This window comes from Chaetodon auriga, chromosome 16 (genome assembly GCF_051107435.1).
Source record: "Chaetodon auriga isolate fChaAug3 chromosome 16, fChaAug3.hap1, whole genome shotgun sequence".
In the NCBI taxonomy this organism is placed as follows: Eukaryota; Metazoa; Chordata; class Actinopteri; order Chaetodontiformes; family Chaetodontidae; genus Chaetodon; species Chaetodon auriga.
Window position 1 is genome coordinate 17451665 of NC_135089.1, and position 27983 is coordinate 17479647.

Below are 27983 nucleotides of genomic sequence, written 5' to 3' on the forward strand. Positions count from 1 at the left end.
TCAACCTCAACCTACTTTTCTGTAGATGTCTGAATCCATCTTTTGCTCATTAAAGTTGTGATGGTGGGGGAAGTTGTTTAATGTTTTTCATATAACCTATTAAAATTGTAATCTTTAAAAATAAATAAAATAAACAACAGATGCTTTTTTCCTCACCAACGCAGTTGTTGATGAGTGGGGTGGAAGTGGCATTGGCCAAGGTCTGCAGCAGCAGGATACACACTCTGTCCCTGATGGCAACGGGCAGGGACTGTGCTGCCGAGCCCCCGGCCGCCCCGAACAGTTTGAGCCACACATACAGGACCGAAGCCTTCAGCGCTTCATCTGGACAAAGCAGTGCCGAGCACAGGCGCTCCAGCAAAGGCACTGGTGGATAGAGGTGGGAGACAGGTGAGGTAACAGTGAAACAAATATGTAGACAGAATAATAAAATAGATACACTACATGATCATGTAACTGGGTTGGTACAACTACAGCAAATCAATATTTTACAGACAATGACATAATGCTAGAAGGAAAGTTGCCATGAAGATGGAGAACAGCGGATAAGACAGAGAGAGCCGTACACAGACTGAAAGTCACAAACACAGAGGGGGAAAGAGAGGCAGAACGCACACTTTGTTACTCGCAAAATCATAACATAGAAGCTTCTTCATCTTCATGTTTTTGTAACTAATTTTGTATCTCAAAAATGGTAACAATGAAAGCGGGAGTAGCAAAACAATGTGCATGTGTACTGAAAGAATCGGTTGGGCACAGTGTAGACTGCGGGCCGATCCTCATACACCACCTGCCATAGCTCAGCGAGCAAATGCTAACTTTCTGCTCATGGCCACATCCACAAAACACAGATGAGGTCAACAACTTTATACAAGGATGAATGTGCTGGCACAGTGTGGGAAAATTAATTAATGACAGCTATAATAACCAAGCTACTGCACTAATATAATCAAATTATTAGAGTGCAAAGCTATGAAAAATAAGGGTACACGTGATGGAAGCTGAGGCACAGACAGAGACAGAGGTGGCTAGAGAAAGGAAAGAGAAGCAAGTATAAAAGGTTGACTTTGAGAAGAGAGGAATAAACAGTGTTTAAGTGCAGGGCAGCCGGAGGTGGAGGGAGGCAGAGGAACAGAGAGGCACGGAGAGAGAGAGAGAGAGAAAGAGATGACAAAGAGATGACAAAGAGGGAGATCCAAGTCCAAGCCCAGCTGCTCTGTGAAGCAGATCAAAACCCATGTGCGCCAGGAGAGGCTCCCAGACATGTTTGATTAAACCAAAATATATGAGGCAGCCAAGATGAGAGCCAGGCATAAAGAGAGGAGAGAGCGAAGAAGGGAGACGGGGAGGAGGGAGATAAGACCTCCACAGAGGATGGAAATGGAAGAAAGACAGAGTAAGAGTGGCGAAAGGATGGGTGGAAAATAAAAGCCTGAGCAGTGTTTAACAACACATTCTTTGACGTGTGCATACAAACACAGAGGAAGAAGCTCAAAGAACTAAAACAAAAAGGTTAAACATTTCTCTTTTGCCTTCTTTGAGGCAGAAAACCAAAAGCTAACTTCTGTTTGCTTTGTTTACTACGGCTGGCTTGCTCTCTGGCTTTTTACACCTTCAGCTTCCAGTGTTTCACACATATACAATGTTTTTGTTTGGCTCTCCCAAATACAATCCCCCCAGCCAAAAACATCCTTAGTAGGTTCTTATTTTACTATGTACAGTGACGTCCTCTCAAATTTCTGCATAGAAATAAAGCTGAATGTGCAGACTGGTCATCCAAAATGGGGAATAATCTTTTGATCACTTAACTGTTGGATTTTAGGGCTGTGATGATCTGAATCATTGTCTTTTCCTTCCCTTATCTCACTTGTTATCTTTGTCTGCCCTCCTCTTTCCATATCTCATTAATGCTTCATCTTCCCTCCCTGCTCCCTCATTTTGTCTGTATCCACTCCTCAGTTAGGACCTGAGGGTATAGGACACCAGCAATGCAGAAATGAGAGAGAGAGGGGAGACGAGAGAGAGAGAGAGAGAGTGAGAGAGAGAGAGAGAATAAAAGACAGAGAAAAGCGAAGGGGTGAGAAAAACAGAGGGGTTAATCAGTGAAACAGACAGGCAGACTGCGAGTCAGAGAGGGAGCAAAACGCGTCAGGTGCTCTGGGCTCGTGTTGTCATTGCCGTGCTGCTGTCGTTAGTCCAAACAGCCCCACGGAGACTCGTTGAGTGACAGGCCACAGACAGGCACACACAGTCAATACAGGCAGCCCGCATCTTGCATCAGCATCGCAACAACCCACTACTACCTGCGGCTGCTCAGGAGAGCTTGTAAAACTCATGAAAATACATGGGAGGTGGACACACGGAGCATAGCAAAATAACTATGACGCCTGCTTATTTGGCACAAGGCTCACATTCACTCTCGCCTGCGAAGACGGGCGCTCAGGCACGAGACAAACACTCGACAACACACACACACACACACACGCACGAAGTTGATTAGCAGCTCCCATTAAGCCGAGCGTAACGGTTCAGTGAGTACACAGGCGTCATACAGGTGGTTGTAGCAGAGATTAAATCGGCACAGTTGTGTGTGGGAGGGGTGTTGGGGGTATTATCGTTCTGCCTCACTACATCGCAGAATTACAATTGCTGTACATATAAATATATCCATATATGGGGAATTTCAGGGGAAAAGTCAGATGTATTTGTAACTTTTGTAATTTTTTTTTTCATTTTCAGCAAGAGCCAGCATGGGATTGACTATGCAGACAGAATTTTAAGCACGGACACAGCACGGTTATTTCAATGCAGCTGGAGAGTAATTGAAAGGGTCACAACAGCTAGAGAGATTAAATTGAGAAAGTTCAGAGGAAAGGATATGGAAAATACAGTTTTGGGACTTTTCTCAGAAGCAGGAGTGGAGTAGGGTTCAGCATGGAGAAGGCTATTTCAGAATTGGACACAGTACAACCATTTGCATGCATTAGGGATATATTTGAAAAGGTCAGAATTGGCTGCTGTGATTGAATTGTGGACATCCCTGAAAAATTAAATATTCTTTCATATCCTTCTCTTCCATTCAAGGTGTACTGTAATATTTCCAATACGCTTCTGAATCTCAGCTTCCGGGCAGGGGGATTGTCCCTGAGCAGCTTAATTCTTCTGTCCAGTTTTTTTTTTTGAATGGCACCATGAAGATCGCCATCTGACATCTGACCTAATCCTGCCTCACTTGCAAGTTTTCTCCACGTATCTGTTTGCTTGGCCACTGCACGAGGAGGTATGAGGTGAGGGTCTGCTACAGAGCAGCAACATAACAGTCGCAAAGGATCCTGCTTCAGGCCCAAGAGACAAATTTGTGACCTGTGATTTTGGGCTATATAAATAAAATTGACTTGACATCTCACTAAAGGACACTTCAGCAGGATAATGGTAGCTCCAGTTCAAGGACAATTTTCGTCACGTATTAAGAACTGGGCAGACTGGTATGAAATGCTGACTACATTTACAAGTACAACAGCTATTTATCAGCAGCCAAACAACAGCTTTTCATGAATCTCTATTTATATGGACTGTAAACTACACTGTTGTTTCCCTTTGTGCCTATTATAACTGTGAGGTGTGACCGTGTGTCTGTTGCTGAGTCTCACCATACTGAGTCACCAGACTAAAGGCCACATCGGGGACGGCTTCCACTAGACTCCCCAAGAAGTTGACGGTGGGCAGGAAACCCCTCACACTGGGCTGGACACTCAGCTGGACAGGAAATGCACAAAATAAAAAGTCTTTATGTTTATTATATCAGTACTAAAAAACATGCTTCTATATGTTTTTCATTTGAAATATATTTAAAGTTCAGGGAAATCCGCTGTTAGATAAGATTATTCTGGAAGTTCAGTAAATCCATGACGTTTCCATCGTCTATGGGCAATCATTATCTCAATATTGACCAAAATGATTGTGATTATGCTTTTTGCCATAATCGAGCAGCCCTAGCCAGACCTCCAACCACGGCACCTCTCCTCTGATATGTTATGTAAGATTGGCAAGGGAAAAAAGTGACTGCCACAATGATATTTAGGATTTTCATTTTACATTATGTTGAAAACAAATTCAACTACAATACTGTCACTTACACTCCAGACCCTCTTATGTATTAATTGCCTGTGATTACTTCTTTTTCAGGACTCAAGCAGGAAAACAAACCTGCTTATTTTTCCAGAGTGCAGATCACATCACAAATCTGTACCCTCAACAGATGGTTCCTTAAATACATTTCCTTTGAACATTTCTAATCAGACTCTATTCTAGTAACATAAATAAAACCTGCCTGTACCTCACCTGGTGTTATACCTCTCTGTCATCATCAGTATACAGAGCTTTACTATTTTCTACCTGCAGCGTCGGCTGCTGAATGAAGCTTTTCCACTCCAGCCTCCCCCGGCGGTGACACAACATCAGCATGAGGGAGACATGCACACTGTCTGTTTACTAAACAACCCGGGGAGGATATGTTGTTGGTTACACAAGCGCTGTTGAATATTTTAGGATGTTGTGCATGTTCCCGTGCCTCCATGTGCAGATGAGCAGGTGTTTCTCTATATGTCTGTAAATGTGTGTCTCACCTGTGTGTGTATCTCATCCAAAACAAAGCGAAGTGACGGCTCACTCTGGAGCTCTAGAAGCAGCTGAACCAACACTGTAACACGTAAACACACACATATGCACGCGTGTACACAGACACACGCACATGAAATTCATTATTCATTAAAAATAAGCATCACAGTCAAGTACAGTTTCCAACTTTTCTTCTGGCAATTACGAGAAAGAGGAAACTAAATAACAGCTGGGTCTTAATTTATCATATATTCAGAATTAGTCTTTTTAAATTCTTTTGTTTCAGGTTAGATTTTGCGAGTGACAGTGATATGTGTTGTGCCTTAGGGATTCATGCACTGGTTCTGCTGTCATTATATGCTACCTAACATCTGACTGCATGGCCATAATGACAATATGCAGGTATTAAGTCGGCTGCTTTACATGACTGCTTAACTCATGTTAAAATGGTTCTGGAAGGTTCTTGGCTGTCTTTGTCCTCCTATGTTTCCACACGCACACACACAGATATTGTAACTGTATTATTTGTAGGGCTTAAATGAGTTTTAAAATGTGCTCATCACAAATTCTCTGTGCAAAGAGCAAAAGCAGAGCCAGATTTTAAGCACTCTGCTAACTGTTACGGCAAAGTGGTCCCTAAGGCATTTAAAGACGGCTGCCATAAAATCATTCTGTCATTTGCACTTAGTAAAACAGTTTTGCATGTTGAAAGACTTCGTTTCGGTGAGACAAATCTGACTGCACGCTAAAAACTCAGACCAGAACCGAAACCGATCACTAAATACAAAGAGAGAAGGTGCAGGTGCACAGCGCAGCAGTGCCAGTGATCACATATCAACATGTGAAATTAGGTCAAAAATGTTAAATTTAGAAACTGGTTTGTAGAGTCGATGTAATATCACCTTAGTAACCAGTGACCATTATCACGTAATGAGAGTTTGTGTGTAAATGTCTTTGACAGCAGCAGTGACTCACAGCCGGTGTGTGTTTGTGCTCTTTCACACGGTCGGCATTATAACAACTACACTCGTCTGCATTTGTGTGAGTGTAATGTGAGCAGGATTTGTAAGAGAGTACAAAGGCAAGCATGTTTGTGTTTGGGCCCGCACACACACACACGCACACATTACCCAAACAACAAAGAAGCATCATTTCACCTTGGTCAACCTTTTCCAGAGCGTCTGGGTCCTCCACGGTGTGAAGCATCCCTAAGGACAGAACAGTAGTGGCAGGCTCGATTTAAAAAGCATACTTTACAAACCCAAAGCAACATACAGCGGTCTCGCAGCGGTGTAATAAGAAAAGGGAAGCTCGAAAATGAACATGCATACATAAAAGCAGACAAACTAGGATAAGAAATATGTCAGACGGACAAAATAGAAGATGGATGGTCCAAGGACATTAAATGATTTGTTGAGTGTCTTATTGATCATAGTGAACAGGCTGTACCCAAATGGAACCAGTGTGAGAGTCACACATGTTGCATCTACTGTGGATTAGTTTTGCTGGATTTCACATAGAAGCAAGAAAAAAGCCACATCATGAAGCAAGTGCGTGAGAAATGATACCATCTCTATCAGTAAATACTACCCAACAAGCATGTAAATGAGGACACTGTGCAGTGCAGGAAATGATATATTCTACATTGCATTATGTTCTCTTTGGCACATGGTGAAGCTCAGCTCAGCAAACCATCCCACAAGCGCTGTAATGGCTCTTTAAATGTGTTGTCATACTGGTCAGAGCTTTTACCAGCTTACATTTTGCTACGTGTCCTCTCAGTTCACTAATTTGATTAGCGCTCAAATGGTGTAGGCTTAATACTTCATGCTGCAATAACCTTGTGAAATTCATACAGTGCAGTGGAAGTATCAGCAATATCCCCTGATGATGTGGTACCATAAAAAACCCGCTGTGGTATAATTATAGTAGTGACAGAGTGCAAGAAATGTATATACTCACTCATCGATGCTTTTTACCTGCCATGCTCATAACATCTCCTATAGAAGACTCAAGTCATTCATTATGGGGTGGATAATGCACTGGCCCTGGCAGTAAAGAATTAACTACAACACAGGGAAAATGAATGTACTCTCCCTGCAGACACACATGATCTCACAGGGTCACTGGCTTCATTAGGTGGTTGTCATAATATTGATGACTTCATATACATCCGAGGTAGATGGATGAGCGCCGTACCATTTCACTACCCTCTCAGATATTCTCATCGATCATTGTATGTTGTTACCTGAAGTGCTGTTGACCATTCTGATGTTTACATGGAGAATTTGTCTGAGTTATCAGTCAAGTATAAAACTATACCAAGCAAGCAAAAACAACAACAGTCAGGTTATTTAATAGTTTGCAGACTGTTCACTGCAGTTCAGTTTTTCAGTTTATGAGGTGTTTTTTATAGTTTTAGTTTTAGCTTCGTTATTTAGTTTTTTGCCAATAGCTGATGTTTTGTGCCAATGGCTGTGTCTTATCTCTGTCACACAAAAACAATGCTCCAAAAACTTTTATAGGATGGACGAGCATCTGAAAGAATATATCAGATCAAAACTGTCCGCTTGAATATATACCCCATGGTAACTACTTCAGTGTCAGTTCGTTAACTAATTAAATTATGCAATGGCAATACAATTTCACGTTAGATTTGATCTTGCTGTCATGAAAAATGAACATCATTACTCAATGAAAGCGCAAACCTCAGGCGAGTTCACCAGTACGTATATGTATTGGTTTAATTCTACCACAAATGGACAGTGTGTAGTGTAGCTTGATTATGCCTATAATCAGAAAAAAGAGCAATGAACAGCAGGTCAACTCTATCATCTATGTGAATATATTTTTAGTTTTTAATATAACCATATTATGTTGAATGTCATGAACACCTCTGTATCTTACTGCTCAGCTAATGTGATAGGATTTATTATCTCGGTTGTTCAGTCTGACCTTGCAGAGAAGCAGCAATGTGGCTGCAACACCAGCACGACCGTGAACTGACCCAGTGGATATTCATGTCAAGGGCAAGGAAGGTCAGCGCTGGTTAGTGTGATGGTCAACACTGGGGAATACAGGGGATCTGCGCACTGCTCAGTCACGCTTTCTGTTGATGTTTCTTGTTTTGTTATGAATATTGTGAGTGTCCTTCTGACACTGGACTGAATTTATACATAATTCACCATTTGCACCACCAAAGAAAGAACAGGTGAGAAATGACAGTCCACAGCTTCCTGATTACTCTTGCTAGTCCCTCCTTCACATGCTCATCTCATGCTGTGTGCACCACAAACCGACTTCTTACCCAGCAGAGAAGCTGTAAAACGCAGAGAGACTCTGTGGTCCTGGTGGAGAAGCTCTCTCAGGGCCCCCGGAGAACATTTCAGCACCCCGCTGATACCAGACAAGGCAAAAGACTTCCTCACTGCCTGTACAACAAAGACAGAGGTAGGGGGCAGATATAGGAGGGTAAATACAATGTGTGCATCCAGGTAAGATAATGTATTTTCAATAAGTAGCCAATCCCAAGAAGTACCGAAAACAGGGAATACTGGGGGATCACACATACCTACAGCTTTACATACACCATCCAGTCAAACAGTGCAATGATTCATTTTGGGAGAAGGAAAGTTACATATCTAAATAATTTTTTTTAAGCGTTTATCATCTCACCGAAATATCATCACTGCCAATCATTTCGATGACACAGGCCACACAGAGCAGCAGGCCGCCCCCCTCCGCGGGTCCCAGGCGGCCGCTCCATTTTGGGTCATGTCTAAAGTGGATCTTGTCATAAATAATATCCCCGCTCATCACTTTGGCCGTTCGACCTGTTGAAACAAAAGCACTTAACATGAATCAGCGAATAATTTTGCGGGTCAGACTTGTGAGTAAAAAAGGCTAACGTTAGCTCTCGCATGCTAAATAGCTAATTATAAGACAGTGCTAGCTTATTAGCAACTTTGTCTCATGCTCCTCCTAAACAAAAATAAATTGCAGTCTGTTTTCTTCTTAGTTTGTTTTAAAAAATATCTACGTATTGACAGCGTTATCACATAATATTTGTTTATTCAATTGAGTAAACTAACCATTAAATTAAGAAAAATATGCAGTTAGCAGATGAAGATCCAGGCCTGGCGGTTATTAGTTTGAGAGTGGTGTCACCACATCCGCGTGCAGAGAGCATTTTTTTCCGCCCTCTTTTTTTTTATATCAAAACTTTATTTAACAATAAAATACAACGAAGGCACAAGAACCAATGCAATGGTAAAGACTAGCTGCTGATAACATTGTAAACATGTTATTAAAGTCATCATAAGATGAACAGCTTATAAAATAAAATAAAAGTCAAATGAGCTAATATTGCTGATGATAGACATATAAGCAGGGCAATTCATTTTGTCCTCACATGTGCTCAAATGTATTTCTAATGATCGTTTTATATTCTGCATTTACTTTTTTGTAAGAGCAAGAAGTGATGTCAACTCAGTCAAAAAAGAAGAAAGGATTGGGTGAAAGAAGAAAACTGAAACATATTTCAAATAGATGTCATTCATTATTCATAGTATCAAATCCGATCCTGAAGGGCAGTGAACATTACTGGCACTGGAAACATCAGGGTTTAAAACAGACCAAAATTTCAAAAATTGTAATTTTCATTAGAAAACAAAGGCTGTTTCATCAGCATCAGCACAAAACAGCTGAAGCTATGCACATCCACTTATCTTGAGTGCAGCATATTTAATATGATTTTCAAATGAATTTCTTTGATCTTATGAGGAAAACAATACCTAAGAGGCAAAGGCCAGGTAATTTATGTCTTACAAACATGAATGTCAATACAAATTACATCTAAGAGCACCTACAATAATCCTGATATATCTGTTGGATCATTTTGGGAAAAGTATGATTTTTTTCCTTTTTGGAACCGCAGAGTTATTCTCTAAGAAAGTACCATGTAGTGAAGCATAATTTCCAGACAGCAAGGAATTGCTAATTAAAGTGAAGAGTGATGTTTCATCAGTGTATGGAACCATTGGTCAGATATTGTGGTTCTTAGTTAACGTCAGTCCGGCTTTTGGCAGTGATTGGGGTACAATTTGTACAAGCTTTACATCGTCTGATTTTATATACTTATATAAACTTCTCTTGGAAACACTGCATTTGCCATACCATCACTTTTTTATGAACTGCCTGAACAGCTACTTATGTCCCACATTTCCTCTCAAGCGTTTGCCGCACCATCGTTACTTATGCAGTATTGCTATCAAACATAAGCATAAGCGTATCAAACCTCTGTAAAGTTCAAGGGTAGGCTGTTATCTTATTTTGAGCAAAAGTCACGGATTATTTTCCAAATTATGTATCAGCATCACTTTATCCTCCGGAATGTCATTGCTGAATAATATGCAGTGAGTGTACGCTGGTATGCAAGAGTTTGTTTTGTAGTATCGTTTAGCAGCGAAGGCCATTATTTGGTTATCGCCATGACAACAAAGGCCTCTTGGCAACTGAGCAACTATCTGAGTGAGGGGGCGAGTATCAGCTGCTACCGACCTGTCAATTTATAATCTCTCTACGTCTCCTTAAACAGAGTTCACTCCACATCAAAGTGGTGTGCGACATAAAGTGTAGCCAGCTCAGCTCTGCCTCAGTGTGTGTGTGTTTCTGTGTGACGTTGTGCATGAGTGTCTGTAGCAGGCTGATCTCTCAAAGTTTCTCAGTGTGCAGCGTGTGTTGCCTTTGACTGATCCGCTGTGATCCAGCAAACACATCAGGTGTTGGGGCTGTGTGTGCAGGAAGTGGTCAGCGTCTTGTTTGGCTGCCTGTAAAGAACAGCAGACCTCTGACAAGAAGGTGGAAAATATTTGTTACTAAAGTCTCCATTTGTGCTTGGACAGGAGCTAAATCCATCAGCCTCGGCGGTTTATTGGCCCCTTAGAGGGAGAGAAACTGACAGAGATAGAGACGTAGAGCCCCCCTCACCACTCAGATGGAGGCCGATGCATATCCATCAACTTTATTTGACAGCTGTTTCACAGAGACAATTCTTTAAGGGCCAATGAAGCACAGAGACAAATGGATTCAGCTTGTGCTCAAGCATAAGTGGAGACTTAGCATGCAAACATTTTTCACATCATTGCTCGGCCTCTCATTGGGCTTTGCGTACCATTGAACCACTTCCTGTGTACAACCACACACCACACACACACAGATCAGTCTGTAGTGAGGAAAAATCAGCAGTAATGGATTAACAGACATTTTGCGCTGATTTTATTCCACTGCCCGGTTGCACACAGCAGCCACAAGTGGAGGTGTCGAGCTCCCCTAAATATAGCTTCATACCTCTTTCCAGTCACCAGCCCACACTTTGTCTCAACATCACTCTGCTCACATTATTGTAACGTATTGTTTCCAGTGATGATGACATTTACAGGTCAGAAGCAGAAGCAGCAGCGTTCATCAAGCCAATGATGCAAGTATGCCAAACACTATAAGCCTGTATATTATTATTATTATTATTATTATTATTATTATTATTATTATTATTATTATTGAATCCCAAATAGTCTACACGTTACTCGACAGCACTGCTTTTAGGTTTTTAAAACAGTCTGGTTGTGAGAAATGAAATGAGATAAAGTAGGAAGAGGGCGGAACAAGGAAGAAGCGCGCGTGTCTGTGCGTGCGTGCGTGCAAGTGCATGTGTGTGTGTGTGGTGGAGAAGCGGCGGTCTGTCACTCGGGTGCAACGTGCAGGTGCGCTTCACCGTCAGACGTACAAACTCGTGAAGTCTGGTCGATGGATGTAACTGACCAGCATGCTGCCACTTCCCTGAAAGATCCAACATATCGAAGCGCCAAAGGCCGACTGAAATGAAAGTGTCGACTGACGGTAAGAACTTACTTAATTTTCTGTACTAGTAAAACTTTTTACCTGTTGTACACTGTGTATGGAGCGCATTGCTCCTTGGTATTTTTCCATTTAGCGTCAGACTTCAGCGGCTGTTTTCTGACACGCACATCTCTTCTACAGTCTAGCAGTGACTGTGCATCTGCGTGCCGTTCTTTGAACAGGATTACTGCAGGATTACATTTACTCTAAAACAAAACAAAAATCTAATTTATGGCTGATGGCTGGTTTTCTAGCTTGTAGAAACTTTAATAAGAAGGAAAGCAACTTTTTGTGATGAGTTCGGCTGTAGTCTCTCATTAATCTTGCATGCTGAAACGTTCATTGCCTGCTGTTGTGCTGTTCTCAAGTATCATAATCTCCATGGCTTTTTATGTGGGATTTATTTCACCCGTTGCAATTTGTGCCCCAAAATAATCTAATAAATGGAAAGTATGGTTGTCAATGCTGTATGATAACCCTCGAGAGTGATGCCTTTGTGGTTTACTTACACAAATGAATGTACTGCATTACTCCCTGGAGGATTAGAACCATTAGTCATCAGATGTTTCCATGCTCAGCTGAACCTCTGAGCCCCGGCATGTAGCAGACTGACAAAGAACAGAAAACCTCTTTGCAAATATGCAGGCATACTCGACTCTAGACATGTGGACTACAGCACTGAGATAATAAAAAAAAAATAACCACCACAAACTGAGATGCTGACATGCGACAAAACCACAAGGAATCTACAGTATATGTCTGCTCATGGGTCAGCATATAGGTTCCTTTTAAGTACCTGACACGACTGTGCTCACATAACTGTTATTCCCTAGAATCAGCACAGTTTTCAAGCACTTTTTTCTCTCCTCAGAGGTGTTTTTACCTTGTTTTTGTGCTGCTTCACAAAAGGCGACCACTAAAGCTAATCTCCTCTCTCAGCTGTCCCATCAGCAGTTTCCACAACTGATGTAAGCCGTGATAAACAAACTGGGGGAAACTGTACCAATAACAATGGTTGGTAATGCCCCTATACCCTACCCCCGCATCCCAGCTTATAGACAGTGCAGGTACTGTGCAAACCAGCGAGGTGGCAGGTATAATGTGTCACTGAGAGATGTGGCGTCACTGTGACCAGAGCGCTCCTTTTCTGTCCTCAGCTGGCACCAGCCAGGGGAGTATTCACTTTCACGCAAGGACAGTGGACTTCGTCCCATGACTTGACTTGATAGAGGTTAAACGAAAAAAACACTGAAATATGAGACTTTCCTTCAGATGGGAAAGTGGTGATGAGAGAGAGCGATGATAGAGTTTGAACATCCCCTTTTTCCAAAGATTTCAGATCTGATCGCTCGGGGCGTGACGCGAACCGAAGGGATGTGAAAGTCAAACTGTGGAAAGAAAGGGAACGAGAAGAAAGACAGACAAATGAAAGAGCGGACTCGCTGACTGAAGAGGACGAGGGGGAGAAAAACTAGACCGCGTTTTGTTCCAAGACAGATTTTTCAGGCACAAAAGTGGCTGATTGTAATGATGAAAAGGCAACGGAATTGATAATGAACCGTCACCGCTGTAGTGGTGGTGATATGAGGAGATTTACATTTATTTGAAGGGGAGAATTTTGGCTCTTCTACATGAGATTGCTTTTCTTTAGTTAATTAGATTGACGGCTCTGACGCTTTGTGCGCTGAGAGGCTCCATTCAGAGCGAATAAAACCCCTGTCAGATAATAGTGGGTAAAAGAAGAACAAAAGGGAAAAGAGTAAGAGGCACAGAAATTAATGTTTCAAGGCATTTCCATCTACTGTGTACAGGCATTGTAACTTTTATCCACCCACACAACATCACCACCCAGCTCAGCCTCGACTTACCCTTCAAGTCACCAGAAAATTGCCTTTGCTATTGAAGACTCTGTGTGAACCTGACTGTTTATTCTGTTTTGTCCACCCAACCTTTATTTCTCACCTCCTACCCCTCTATACACTCCTCCAGGTTTCTAATGACTTTCACCTTTTCTCTCTCTTCATTCTCCCCAAGTTCTCCTTTTTTTTCCACTTCAAATGTCACTTTTCTTTTCCCGTCCTCCCTCTTCGTGGCTCTTACGCTGGGGGTCCTAATTTTTTTCTTCCATGAACTAACCAATCCATCACACTGCTTACTATTCCCCCATCCTCCTCAGCTCTCTGTCTTCCCGTTGTCCTTCTCCTCTCCTCTCCTGTCATGTCTGTATCCATGAGGAACCCGCCCCAGCGCCGGCGCTCTCTGGGCCCCGTCTCGCCCAAACGCATCTACAGAAACCTGTCCGTCAGACTGAGGGGTGGAGAGTCATCTGCTGCTGGGGAAACGGACGCGCCCAAACACCTCGGCAAGTCTGCAGATGCTGTAAGATATTCGGTTGTGATTTGGAGGGGAGGTCTGGTCACTTTGGCTGAAATGTTTTCCTGTCCCCCAGCTGGGTTTCTTGTTGAAATTATGAGACCTTATTTTGACATTACACGCCGACTCTGCGCTGCTGTGAATTCATTATCCCAGGCGAGACTGCTGCGCTGATTTATGATTTGATTTATGTGTTCTGTCTCGTCCGCTGCCTCTTTCTTTGTACAGCAGCTCCATTCCTTCTACCCCATAAAAGAAATCTCTCTCTCAGTATGAACTCTCTCCTTCTGTCTTTCTCTCCTCACCCACCCACCCCCTATTGGTCCCTGCACCCTCTCCCCTGCTCCCCATTAGTACAAGACCCTGTGGGAGGCAGTGGAAAACGAGGACACTCTGGCTGTACAAAGCCTGCTGTCCAGAGACCACACCACATGTGGAGGAGGAGGAGGAGGAGGAGGAAGCATGTGGGAGAGAGGAGAGAAGAAAGACAAGGACTGGGAGAGAGAGAGGGAGAAGGGGGTGAACAGGGTGAGCGAACAGGGCCTGGTCCCCCTGGACGTGGCTGCCCTTACCCACAATTCCCCTCTGCTCCATGTGTTGACAAAGGCGGGAGCCAGACATAACCCCATCTGTGAGTCTCACGCTTTAAAATAACAAACAGAACATGAACATATTTGTTTATAAATAGCGCGGAAATTCCTTCGGGAACGGCTTTAATTGAGTGCGAATCATATTCGGAATCTGTCCCTTCTCCTGCTCTCTCCATCTTTTATCTGGCTGTGTTTCCTCTCAGTGAGCCGGCCGACGGAGTGGGCGCTTAAGCTTGATGCTTTGGTGGCGCTGGCGGGAAAACGGGTGGAGGAGAGGAAGAAGGAGTTGCTGAGGAAGGCAGGGGCAGGGCCTCATGCACAGGCTGACGTCCACAGACAGATCCGACTCTGGAGCCTCAGGCTGCAACTGTACTGCCGGATGAGAGAGAACTTCCAGAACACAGGTCAGTGGTCTTGGGTCTTGGGTCAGCCTGTGGCATTTCTTGAACTACATCTTGGGACACAAACAAGGTCACAGGCCTGTTTCTTTTCAGTCCTCAATTGGTAGAAATACTGATATTCTTGCATTTTTTTTCATGTCCTCTTCAAAATCACTCTCATCAAGGTAGAAGCAGTTTTTTTTTATCCAGCTCTCCTCTGCAAAGCCCCTCCATCACTGATGGCAAGACCACAGTGATCTGGTATTCCGCCCAACTTCTTGCTTAAGTTTTACTGATTTGCTGTCTGGACTCCCAGCTGCCCTCCTGAAAGTCTCCCTCTAGTCCCCTTTTAACTCATCCAAAATTCAACAGAGTGCCTCGACATCAGCAATCCCAAATTCCCCTTTGCCCTACACTCCCACCACCGGCTCCCAGTGGCTGCCTGTGTCAGATTGAAACTCTTAATAGTGGGTGATAAGTGCATAGAGACCCACACCTGCAGTACCACCAAAGGCTTTAGTGCAGCCTGTGTTCTATATCAGGCCTCTGAGCTTTCCTTTCCCTACACCAAGCTGCTCAAGTCCTCTTTCTGGTGGATCTCCATTGGCTCAGGTCCCTTCTGTACTTTCTGTATTTACTCTATAGAAACATCTCTCCTTAGTTCTCATTTCATTTGTCTTTCAAGCACTTACAGTTCTCTTCCCTGACTTTTTTATGATCACAGAGTTATTGTAAGGGCAATAAGGCACCGGCTCCTCCTCTTGGTGCAGTGAAACGACTGTCAGCTCAGTGCTAAAAATGAAAACTAGAAATATGTTTTCATCTGAGGCTTATGACTGCATCTATGCTAGAGATTCAGGTAGAGATTCAGTGTCAGGGGAGAAGCTCAAACTTTTACTGGCAACCCTGGTTTGTTAGGTTGAGGGCCAAGGTGACAAAATTCATGTCAAAATAGCAACTAAATTATTACTCTGTGGTTGTGCACTGAGATAATGCACTACCTTTATTCACTCTATAGATTTTTTGTTGCATGTGCTCTTTTTGATCATTGGTGTGTCTATATGTTTCATCCAGAGCTCCCTGGGCCTCCCAGTCATGTGTCCATACTGGTGACCAGCACTTCCTCTCTGTTTGTGGTAATCAAAGAGCCAGACACCGTGGGGCTCATCACCCGTTACAGAGGTAGGCGTGAATAACAAGGCTGTAGATGGAAGGATGGATGGTTGGACAAGTGGAGGGACAAATTAGCAGAGCAGCAGGCATGATCAAAGCATGGACCTGATGGACAAATAAAGGAATGATATAATCAAGGCCTCACACATAATTTAGGCTGGCAGGTATAAAAGCTTTATATTTATGGATCTAGTTTAGCTACTCTGTATTTGCTACTTAGTTTTATAGCTGCGTAAATGTCATACTTTGCAGCCAAGAGTAGATTAAGCCCAGGTACAGCAAGTAACCCAACATTGTAAACATTCAAATCCTCAGTTCTTTCCTATGGGGGCTTTGAGTAAAGCCAGAGAATAATCTGTCGGTGCGATTGTTTCGTGTTCGCAGTGGAATGGAGCACCTCAGCCAGCTTCAAACGCATCCTTGGCTCAGTTCAAGTTACAGAGACCAAGAACCCATCCTATAGTATCAACGGACTCGCAGCAGTAAGTCATGTGGCACCTTCATATATTCAACACATGCATAGATGTGCATGCACATACACAAAGTTAAATGGTTTAGGGACGTGCAAGAAAGTAAACTCTAAATTTACATGCAGACTGTATGTGTTGCTCCCCAGTCAGCATCCACTGTGCTCAACCACTTCCTATAAGAGAAAAGTTATCCACCTTAATGTCTTACTTAACTAGATGAACTAATAATGAGAGTAATATGTCATTACTTTGTGTCGTAATGAATGATTCATGCAGTTAATGCATGGTGAGAATCTTGTGCCTTTCCAAATGCAGGGAGTGCATTACTTTGTAAGAGTGAGTGCCTTCAATGTGAAAGGATGGGGCCCGCCTCAGTGCTCTGCTCCGGCCAGCGCTGCCCCCTCCAGTGAGTATGCTGAACTGCAAACTTTGATGAATGTGGACTTGCCTCTGTGAAAGGGCTCCATTCTTTTTCTCTCTGTCCCCGAGTAATGAAATTACTTGGCTGACACCAAGCTTGATGTGAAAGAAGCGGAATCCACTCACGGCTGGTAGGATTACTGAATTATTAAAACGTGGAGAGTTGAAGATGTCACAGTGAGTCAATGGGCCTTGTGCCCGTGCTGCTTTGAGTTTGAATTCGGCTTACAATCCCTCTCGCATGCCATCCTCTTTCTCTCGCTGCATTACTGACTTACTTTCCACTTTATTCTGTACAATGACGCAAAAGTTGGCACACAGTGTTCTAGAAATGGAGAACAAAGGCAAAAAATATGAACGTCAATCCAAATGTAAGTCAGAATACAAGCCCAGTGGTGATATCAGTCATATCCAGCCTGCTGCTGCTGTTAGGTAACACAATTTAACTTGTAAATCCTTTTGAATGTAATTTTAAAGGAGGCAGAGTTTCAGTAGCTCAGAGTGAATCAGCAGTGAAACTGTCAGAGTCATAGCACACAGATGGTCTCTCATGCAATCGCCCTTGCCTCCTAATCACCAAGACTGGGAAACGCAGCACTCAGGACTCGCCTGCAAATGAGCTCTTGATGTCTTGAATGATTTTTCCTAATTGCATAAAAATGAAAGCGAGGATTCGTTTCTCCCTTTCTCCTTGTGCAGGTTGGAGAGAGTGCACTGGCGTGAAGTCACAGTTCAGAAATCATGAGGGTCTTGTGAGGAAACTGCTGGAAGATGCCAGAGAACCACATTACAGAGGATTCTGCATAGGTAATGCTGGGTCTTTATATAACAAGCATATGAGTCCATAAATCTGTATTTATCACCACAGTATCCCTATATTTGCCAGTTTTTGTGTCCTAATATATACAAGTCCCCATTTTCTTCATTACTTTTCTATTAAAATCTATTGCTTTAAACTTCTGGAAAAAACTGTACCTTTGGTGGTTATTTCATGCACCAAAACATAAAGAATCCAACAAAGAAAAGAAACTTGCATAAGGCCGGCTTTCAGTATGACAGCATTGTGTGTGTCAGAATTGCTTTTTTTCCAAGTACAGTACATGCACAATGGTTCTGATCTCGTCTTCTGTTGTGCACCTGAAGAGTCAGAAAACATAATGAACGCTGAGGACACTGAAACATACTTTCTTTTTTTATAATTTTCATAAAGATAATATCTTTACAGAGTTTCTTATCAGCAGCATGTACTGCATGTATCAGCTCTCTTCAAGGCAGAGGAAACCGTTTTCACCACCCATTCAGATATCTTGTGCGTGCACAGTGAATAGTGCTTTGGCAGTAAAGTGGATCTCATCCTGTCTGATTCTCCTCTCCTCTTCTCCACAGAGAGCTCTAAGCCCCAGACTCCCAGCAAGCGTCTGTCTGTGTCTCGAGGCATCAAACAACTGTTCCAGTCCGCCACCAAGTTTGTTCGTCTCCTACAGAGGTAGCGTTCCATTTGTCTTACCTGTCCCACTGTGCCTTGAGGGTACGGGGAGTAACGGATTAAATGTGATGTGATTACAGCCGTGTACACTACAAAGCCGAGTCCAAGCTGGTGTCTGTTACGGATATTGAAAAAGAACAGGAGTCGCATTAAAGCTGCAGAAACCACAGGAGTGGTGAAGAGGTCTTTTGAGCAGGATGATGTTTGAAATCACTGAAATGTGGCCAGTGGTGTTCAGTGGAGCGCGCTCACCACAGCAGCTCACAGTGGACGAACGGGGCGAAGGTCTAATTGCACGAATAGGAACAACTGCACTGCTTTAAAAAGTGGTCGAAGACAGCACAGATGGTTCAAAATGTTTTGGTGTCAAGCTAAATGCTTTTGTAGGCACAAACATCATTTGCATAACTTGAAATGTTGACAGTGATAACAGCACGATCAGGCATTTAAAAGAGTGCCGCTCCTCCGTTTTCATTTTCGCCGGTGAAAATTAATTTCCTTGCTTTCACTTCACTTGAGGGATTATGGGCTGTTGTGTGAGTTGAGGAAATTCTCTGATTTCTCTCAGATTTCCATCTGAAGAGACTGTTTGATGCCAAAAATGAAGCTTTACGTGATTTTGTAGTTTCAGAGTTCAGATTGAAGTCGCGTTAAGTGAAACTTGTGTGACTGTAACACAGCGCTGGAGTCACCTGTACACTTTTTCTGTCTCACACTGATCTCATCAGGGGTGTGTACTTGGCTACTGTGTTCTACCACAAGGAAAACATCCTGGTGACAGCAGAAGATCAGATCCCACTGGTGGAGATCCAGTGTTGCTCCACCTCCATCACCCAAGACTTTCCTTGGTTTGCTAAGGTGAATCATCAGCTGAACACATATTTTGACATATTCTGACATAAGTGCTGTTCAGTGAACTGCTCTCTAATCAGACACACCAGTCTTCAATTGTGTTATTCACGGAGTCGCCAAATGAAGGCTGTGGAACTTTCTGCTTGAGATGCAGTTTAAAACCGAATGTGATTTCTTTTTTCTCTTCTTCTAGTTGTCCTGTGCATGGCAACAAGTGCCGTGGCTCCAGCAGGCCCTTTCCACTGCTCATTCATCTCCCTCCTCCCTCCTTCAGAACAGGCACAACATTTTAAGAGCTGTCTCCCAGCTGCAGGTAGGAAGTTAAGCAGCTTACTCTGCACGATAAGAAGCATCAAAATGGGTTAACTGCTATTTTAATTACGTCTTACTCCTCCTACTCCCCTTGCTTGTGCCTCGTCTCCCTATCTTGGGCTACATACCTGTACCCCAGAACCTGTGTTTCACTCCATTAATCCCTAAAATCCTCATAGTTATTCATCCTCATGCTTCTGTTTTACCTCTCCACCTTTCTCTGCCTTCAGTCTTCGCTGGGAACAGTGGACCTGGGCCAGGTGTACTACGAGCCTCTGAAAGACCGGCAGGGCAACGTCTTACTAGTGACTCTGAAGGAGTTCCCGAGCCCTCCCAGGTGAGAAAGTTAATCCCCGTCAGACATTTTTTCCTTCCTCCACAAAGAGCACACAGCATCAAAGGACGATTTAACCTCCATAGTTTGAAGGACGGTCTCCAACTCAACATTTGTTGCCGTTATACTGGCTGTGTTATCCCAATATGAATAAATCAGAGTTTTCATTGGTGGTTCCATGTGTTGGTTGCATTTCATTTGTACCCTGATTTGTCTGCACCTCTCCAAGCCCTCCTGACCCTCCGCTTCACTGGATGCCCCTGGCCCGCCTGGAAAAGAACCGCAGCAGAACTCCTCTGCTGCCTGAGCCCACTGCCATGGACATGCTCTATGAGCAGCTCAAGGTGAGCCTGGGTTTGTGTTAGTGTGAAAGAGAGACACACAGAAAAGGCCTGTGAGCAGCGGCAGCAGCTACGTGCAACAGAATGTATTTAGCACTGAGTGCATAAGTGATTGAGTGTATTGACTTTCCTGACTTGATTACTGAGCCTTGTTTTTCTTTCCTGTGCAACTCAAATAGCCCTGAAATTACACTGGAATTCATTTAGCAAACCTTAACCAAATTAGCTAACCAAATTAAAACCAAGGAGATACAGTGAATAAAAGGCATCTAAACAGTATATCCTGTTAACATATTTCAAAATCCCTGACATTGTACCTGTCTCTGTCGTCTAGGAGAAACTGTCCTTCCACAGGCACAGCATTCAGTGGGCCCAGCCGGGTCTGTACGTGGGCATCCTTAAACTGTGCAGCTCAGTCGAACAGATCCGGGTCCTGGTGCCACAGAGGCTGCCAAATCTGCTCTGCCACACGCGGGTCCGACACAATGCGCACGTTTCCAGGTAACACCGTTTGAGCATGTGACATACTCAGCCAGACCCATCACAAACCATACCGTTTAAAGCAGTGTGTTGTGAACTGCATTGTCTTTGCGTGACAGAGAGGAGTGGGCATGGCTTCAGAGTCATGTTTATACCACAACCAATGGCAGTGTTCAGAACCTGTTGAGCGGCGAGGACGAGAGCTTGATGGAGAGCAGCGGGCTGGTGGAGTTCGTCAGGTCTCTGAGAGCAGCAGTCACACATCTCCTGACGAAGCTCAACATCCCCCTCTACAGGGTAACACTGGTTTCAAACAGCCACCTCCAAAAGCTCCTTTCTGAACTACTACTTTCTGAATTGTTTCGAGAAGGCATGATGAAATGCAGTTTCACATGCAGCCTCTGACAGATTGTCATAACGCTTGGTTGTGTTTTTGCGTCTGTGACAGGCGTACCAGTATGGTGTGTACACCCGCGAGCTGCTGCAGTTTGGAGACAAAATGTCCATGCTGCTGCTGCTGCCTCCCAGTGAGGACTTCAGCTCCAGCTACTGGCCTCTGGTGGGGACCAAGGAGCCTGGGCTCACCATGCCGTTGCAAATCTTTGAGCTGGGTAGGTGGAGAACTGTTGTCGCACAAGTCTATAAATTCTGGATCCCTCTCATGATAGTACCACACTGTTAGTCAAGCAGTGGTGAGAGAGAGAGACCGAAAACTGTGATTCATAGTGCATTTATCAAACTGGGACGACTGTGGACGTTGAGGCGAAGATTAAACACCTGGCAGGGTAACCTTCCCTTACAAAGAACAACATGGTGTCCTGGAGCCCATTAAGTAACAGTAGCATCACATAAGAACAAAGTGACTGAAGTCATTTTATATAGCATACATCTCACTAGGATTAATAAAGCGTCTGATCTTCAAAGGAAAAAATAATACCCCCAGAAATAACCAATTAAATGCATTTCAACCCTAACCGGTTTGGTTGGACAGTTTAATATATGTAAAGCACACTGAGGTGCAGCATCAGATCTTTGGTCTTTTGAAGATGAGTCACTTTTATTGTTTTTTCTGATCCAATTAGTCCTTTTGATCCTCCTTCTCATCCTCACTTTAGAATTTGTTTTGACTCTAATTTAATGCTAAAGGTACGATTAAGTGTGCTAATGAGTTCTGAAGCTGCTTTCTCTGGGCTTTGATGTCATGATTTGTCTTTCCCCTTACCTCTGCCTCATCACCAGTTCACTTCTGGACGTACGAACGGGACTTCCTGTCCCAGTACTGCCAGGCCTGGGTGAGGCTGGAGCTGGACACTCATCTAGCCCAGCAGGCTCTGCGAGAGGCGCTGGACACCAAGGAGGTGCAGGAAGCCCGAGAGCGTCTGAACCACATCACTGAGCTTTCCCAGGTAAGAACATGGAAGCGGACACAAAAGAAGGTTCAACATGCTGATCCTCTTCAGTCGCTGCTCAAAGCTTCAAAATTCTTCTTTTGTCTGCTTTTCATTTTGTACATCTCTCCTTCTGTGATTGATACGGGTTTGATGAGGGAAATGAATAAGAAATAAAGGCTTTTACTTGGACTCACCCGTCAGTGTATGTGATTAAGTGTAGAAAAAGGGATGACTTAATGCGATTTCAGTAGATTTAATTTAACAGCTTCTCTGTTGCCATTTATTCTCCTGTGTCTGCAGCGGCTGGATGTGGCGTGGAGGGATGCCCGCTGGATTATGGACTGTCTACAGTGCGTTCGATCCAAGCAGTGGGTGGGGGCGGTGCCTCTAGGCCTGGTGATGGGTGGAGACCCGCCTGCGCGTCCTGATGGTGAAGAAGAGGAGGAGAGTTTGACTGCCAGACTGACGTGGCCCCATCGGATACAAGCACAGAGACAAGCCATTACAGGTACAGTGATGAGGTGGGGGTGGATAAGCGTGAATCGAATTAGATTCTAGTGCTGTTTTCAGGTCTGAACCAGCCAAGTTAATGAAACTCTTTAGGTTCTCAGTTCATTAAATGGATATTAATTATGGGAAGATGCTGAATGCTGAATATAAAATAACAGTGCTTTGAGCTGAACGCTAACATCAGTGTGCTAATGTACCCACAGTGACAATGCTAACATGTTCATGTTGAGCAGCTATGATGTTTACCAAGGTCACCATCTTTGTTCAGCCTGTTCACTGCAAAGCTGAATTACTCTAACTTGCTTGAGCTTGAGTAAGATTTGAACTTGTTTTTTGTCTTCCAACTTCCCTTTCAGACTGTTTGGTCAGCGTGACTCCACCAAATGTTGTCACTGCCGAGGTCTCTTCTCAAGCAGGAATCACGGCTGTCCCTGAAGAGGCCACGCTGGTGTTAGCGGAGGGCGTTGCCAAGGGAGGATACCCTGTGGACATCGCCGCCCAGTCAACTGTAGACTTGACGAGCATTGGCCAGTCAGAATTGGGATGCGCAAGCGCGTTAATCGAATCTGGACTAGAGCCTGCTGCTGTTGCACAGTTGGAAATGGGGTACACAGTTCTGGACACACAGGAGTCGTACAGCGAGGGGCAGGACTTTCCTTCCAGCATCACTGAGGTAATCCGGCCAATGGAGATGGCAGAGTTGGTGGACATCTTGCCCACACTGAGTCTTATTGAAGAGGAGACACCCAGTTGCTCGTCCACACCATCAGTAATTGATATGCTTGAGAGCTTTGGACTGGCGATTAGAGAAAACAGCACCTTCTTTCACTTGGAGAATTCAGACTTGAGCAATGGAGCCGCGTGTGTGTCGCAGCCCAACCCGCACTGTAACAGCAGCAGCAGCAGGAGCAGTGTGAGGGAGACGCACTGTCAGAATACTGTGTTACAAGGACAGGACATGTCTGCCTCTTATGATGCCACAGGTGGAGACGTGCCTGTTTTGAGCTTGGATTTTCCTCCAAAGGATGCAGAGGCTCAGCTGGTTCCCAGCAAGGCAGCATGCATTCCAGTGAGAAACCAGGTGGAGTGGGACAGACCCTCGAACAGTTCATCCTGATATCGACTCAAGTGCCAGCCTGCTTCAGACTGCAGCACAGCAAATTTACAGACACAGACTGTTTTGACTTGGAAATGATAGTCTCCTTGTTGCCTGACTGTCCATCAGTGTCCACCTCCCCAGTTAATACTGTGGAGGAAAATTTGAGTGACATCCAAATACTTCAACTAGCACTTCATGTCACACGTCGTTACCACTGATCTAAGAAAGCATGTGGGGAAGGAAAAAAAGACACCACAGCTACACTGATTTATGCACATATTTTTGGCCTGCAGCTTATCTTTCCTAATGTTCAGTCCATTAGAGCTTCTCGTATGCAAAGCTAAGCCATAGTAGGAGTTTTTCTGACTAGAAAAGCCATCGCTTACTGCAGCACAAAGCAACATTGCTGCTTGTTGGAGGTGGCGAACATACAGTTCAGTAAAGTGGAAATGTTTGCTTTGCAGTGTATGAAGAGGTTTGTGTAATTGAACAGCTGTCGCTCTCTTTGGTTTACCTTTGTGCACTTTTTGGTATTCCTTAACAAAACTGCATTTACTGCTGTCAGTCTTACCGAGTTCCATTAATGAGAGAAAAAAAAGAACAGTTCAGACAAGAAATAGAAATGTGGCTGCTGCAAGAAAAACAAACTCAAGATGTCAACCTACAGTTGTGGGAAGGACATAGTGGATGATTTGTTCCTTCAGTTCCTTCAGTTATTTTTAGAGCCCTCACTCTAAAAAGGCCTATTGAAAAGCAGATTTTCAAGAACGACTCAAAGGTTTCAGTTATGTGCCCGCATTTATCTTTCTTGGTGGCACACAGCACAAAACATGTTTTCTGGGTTCCAATTTGCGCAGCACCATACAACCCATTCGTATTTGCACATTCATGCCAGTTCTTTTTCTTGCTTGGGGGAAGATTTGGCCTTGCATTGTTGCTCCTGTAGTTGCTGTATCTTTACCTCCTCCTGCGCAGCATCCAGTCAATCAGAGAGCGAGCTGCAGCCAAGGAAACATGCAGACTTGGTTAATGCTTTGGGAGTAACGGTGAGCGACGGAGAATTGGATGAAGAGTTTGGGAGAAGGAATGAGACTTACCACAGGAATAATGCTGTGGAGAAATTTTAGGTGAGTGATAAGCGGCAGGGTGAGGTGATTCTATTCAGACTGAAAATACAAGAAGAGGAGAGAAGAGCTTTTCTTTGCAGCTTAGTCCAGAATATGGCTATGTTTAAATGGACTTTGGATTTCAGCTTTCATTGCCATGCTTCATATTATTAGGAGGTGTTACCTTTAGTATTATGTCTTGTTAAGTGAATACTTAAGTGTGTTAAGTTAAAGCATTTATGAACATGTCGACACCCACATTTTCAGAAGGCCAGTATGTATTAAACTGTTAAGTGGGTCCCAAACTAATGTCATTAAAAATGCCATTAAATGCTGCCTGAGGCTCTCACGTGGTGCTTTAGCATTACCTGTTTCATTTGTCAGGTGGTTTGTGTTTCCCAAGTTTTTTCTACTTCTTGAGTAAAAAACTAAAGAAACATTTCAAGGGCCTGCACACCCATGGTACCCATTGTTTGGCATCCTCTCGCGTTCCAGGGCCACTTGTTAAGGACCACTTATACTTTTTTTTACTCTTATTGGTGCCTTGATGACCTTGTGTAGATCCATCCTAGCTCAGTGTAATTTCAAGAAGAGTCTTATCAGCAGTATGGCTGAAAACACAGAGGTGTGAGAGGCTTTAAAGATGTGGAACTGCAGTGGTTATTAATGAAGCATACACACCACAGAGTTTCACTGGAGATCAGGCAACTGTCACATTAATCACATCACATCCTCGTGATAAAGTGAAGACATGAGGGTATCTGTTTCTGATAATATCAGATTTAACGAAACAATCTAGTTGAACAATCTGTTGAGTTTTCCCCCTGCTCTGTGAGCCTAAACAGAGAGGATGTACTTTGTAATTACATCTGTGTGATAAATGGGTACTAATGTGATATATTAAATTTCTAATTAACTTAGCGCCAACATCAAATAGTCACTGATTAGCAGATCAAAGGAGAACGTTATCAATGCATTCTGAAACTAATTTCAGTTTTTCCATCACTAATTATTTCTAACACCACTGATGAGTGTGCCTTAATGGTTGGCTTTGGTTCAATGGTTATCTGATTAGTTGTGTTCTGACAGAACTACATCTCTGTGAAGTGAAGACACACTGATCATTTATAAGGTTTAAGAATGGCTGGTCATTCTCCACAGACATGCAATCATCATAGACTATATTAAGCTGTGGTGGGTGAACATCACTGACCTGACAGCATTTTTCTGACAGTTGGAAGACAAACAGGCAAATTATTAATTTGACATATTGTTGTTTTATTTTGAAAGACTAGAAGTGGTGGTATGGCATTGAGTGTGTCTTCACTTGGTGGATTTCAAAGTTGAATTACGAGTGTCCACTGCCCTCTAGAGTGCACAGTGAGAACCTGCCACATTCAGTCAGATGTGTGGCTGAAGAATAGCTGCATCACTGATAAAGAATGACACAAGTGTGTATGTTAACACATTTGCCGTGCATGCAAAGTTATGAAAAAGAGGGGGAAAACTTTATTTATTGTAGATAATTGAGTTCAACCTTTAAGCTCATAACTATACAATTATCTGTACATAAGCACTTTAAGTTTGGCTTCAAATACAATTTACATACTTGATATAACTAGTAACAGCTGTTTTGAAGAACGTGTGTCCTCTATTTATCATGTCTAGGTACTGCAAAACAGTACTGAATGCGCGGCTGGTGCAAAGTGATCATATCGGCATAACAACCTTAAAAAACATCTGTATGTACAAGTCAATTAAAATCAATTCAAACTGTAAATGTGTGACTTGACTCAGTTTATTCATGGTTTCACTTCACCATGATTGACACCTGACCCAGGGACAGTTTGAGGATGCCTTTGGAAACAACGTTGATCCACCAGCTGATGTTTGCCTGGGAGGAGACAAAATGTAAAGACCTGAAGATGTGTTATTACTCCTGTCAAATGCAGTTTCACCAGCCGCTCTGTTAATTTTGCACTTTTTTTTGGCACTTTATTGATTAGTTGGCCTGGAACAGGTTGGCAGAAGCTGAAGGAAGTGGCTGGAGATGGAGCTGGCAGGAGTGATGATTGAAGACCACAAGCTTCCTGGTGGGTGCTGTAGGTGGATGTGGTTGTAAATATCTGGCAGGAGCTCCAGGCGGAGGCTGATGCTGCAGCTGACTGCTGGTAGGTGAAGCAGAGGAATACAACTGCTGTATGCCAGAACCTTACTGATGGATGATGAGGACGCAGGCAGTGGGTGGAGGTAGAGATGGATACTATGGGAGGGAGGAAGAAGTTGGATGCATGGATGAATTAATGGGCATTTTATCCCTTCCTCCTCCCAGAAACTACATCCAGAGTTCTGTCAAGATATTGTGGATGTGACCATTTCCAGTGACTTCAGCTTGAACAGCAGCAGTGAATCCTCATCTGCTTTGGCAGAAGACACCTTGATGTTTTGTCATTAGAACAAAGTGTATTTGAGTGAAAGCATGAAGTAGTGTGCATCCTGAGCCTCCACCCTTTTCTCCAAAAACCTAGGCCAGAAAAAGTGGCCTAGTGCTTTATGTCTGTTTTAAGAAAAGGAAGACTGTAATTGCAGTGTTGTCATTAAGTGGGTGGATTACATTTGTGAGCAGTTGAAATAGAAGTGGAGAGCACCGTACAAAGTGTGTTTTTGAATTATTAATATTTAGCACTAACATTTGAAAGCCCAATTAAAGGAAACTGACTTGGTAGTAGAAGCAAAAACAATGTTTATATAACAATAAAAATGATGAAGACAAAAGCGTATGCATTTGTCTCACACTGATCTTCTCATTACTTCAGACACTGTGGCTGCTGCTTGCTGGTAAATTCTGTAGTTGTAGAATATGATATAATATGCCAGAGGATGTTGGAGTTGGATGTTGGAGTTGTAGCCGACTGGTGATACGTCAGCAGCTGTAGGTGTGACAGATGGAATAATATGCATTATCAGCAAGGCACAGCAAGTAGCGCAGTAACATTTAGTGATTCTAAACATCTCTCAGTTAAAAACTCCCCTCTTCAGGTCCCAGTCCTTAATAATAATGGTCAATGTTGACTTGCGCGTGAGATTTAGTTGCAGAAAACTCAATCAACAGAAATATGTAACTGTGTATCAGAAGAAAAGTCTGGAGACTT

At 43.4% G+C, this 27983-nt stretch overlaps 2 protein-coding genes across 2 annotated transcripts in view; one reads left to right on the top strand and one right to left on the bottom strand.

Moving 5' to 3' along the window:
• Window positions 1-9864, bottom strand: part of mei1 (meiotic double-stranded break formation protein 1) — a 49415-nt gene extending 39551 nt beyond the window's left edge. Inside the window, exons 1-7 of the mRNA XM_076752267.1 lie at window positions 9837-9864; window positions 8293-8450; window positions 7925-8048; window positions 5775-5825; window positions 4626-4699; window positions 3651-3756; window positions 157-366 (exon numbers count right to left, since the gene is read on the bottom strand). Coding sequence (XP_076608382.1) covers window positions 157-366; window positions 3651-3756; window positions 4626-4699; window positions 5775-5825; window positions 7925-8048; window positions 8293-8450; window positions 9837-9864 — 751 coding nt within the window. The remainder of the gene's footprint in view (window positions 1-156; window positions 367-3650; window positions 3757-4625; window positions 4700-5774; window positions 5826-7924; window positions 8049-8292; window positions 8451-9836) is intronic.
• A 1539-nt stretch (window positions 9865-11403) lies between these two features.
• On the top strand, window positions 11404-26051 carry LOC143333528 (ankyrin repeat and fibronectin type-III domain-containing protein 1). The gene is made up of 19 exons (XM_076751585.1): window positions 11404-11514; window positions 13504-13893; window positions 14242-14518; window positions 14681-14881; window positions 15932-16039; window positions 16415-16512; window positions 16816-16906; window positions 17620-17727; window positions 18307-18406; window positions 19135-19264; window positions 19452-19571; window positions 19801-19907; window positions 20134-20248; window positions 20580-20746; window positions 20845-21022; window positions 21174-21336; window positions 21965-22131; window positions 22417-22624; window positions 22983-26051. Exons 2-19 carry the CDS (start codon window positions 13732-13734, stop codon window positions 23741-23743), a joined length of 3261 nt encoding a protein of 1086 aa, XP_076607700.1. The 5' UTR covers window positions 11404-11514; window positions 13504-13731; the 3' UTR covers window positions 23744-26051.
• The last annotated feature ends 1932 nt before the right edge of the window (window positions 26052-27983 follow it).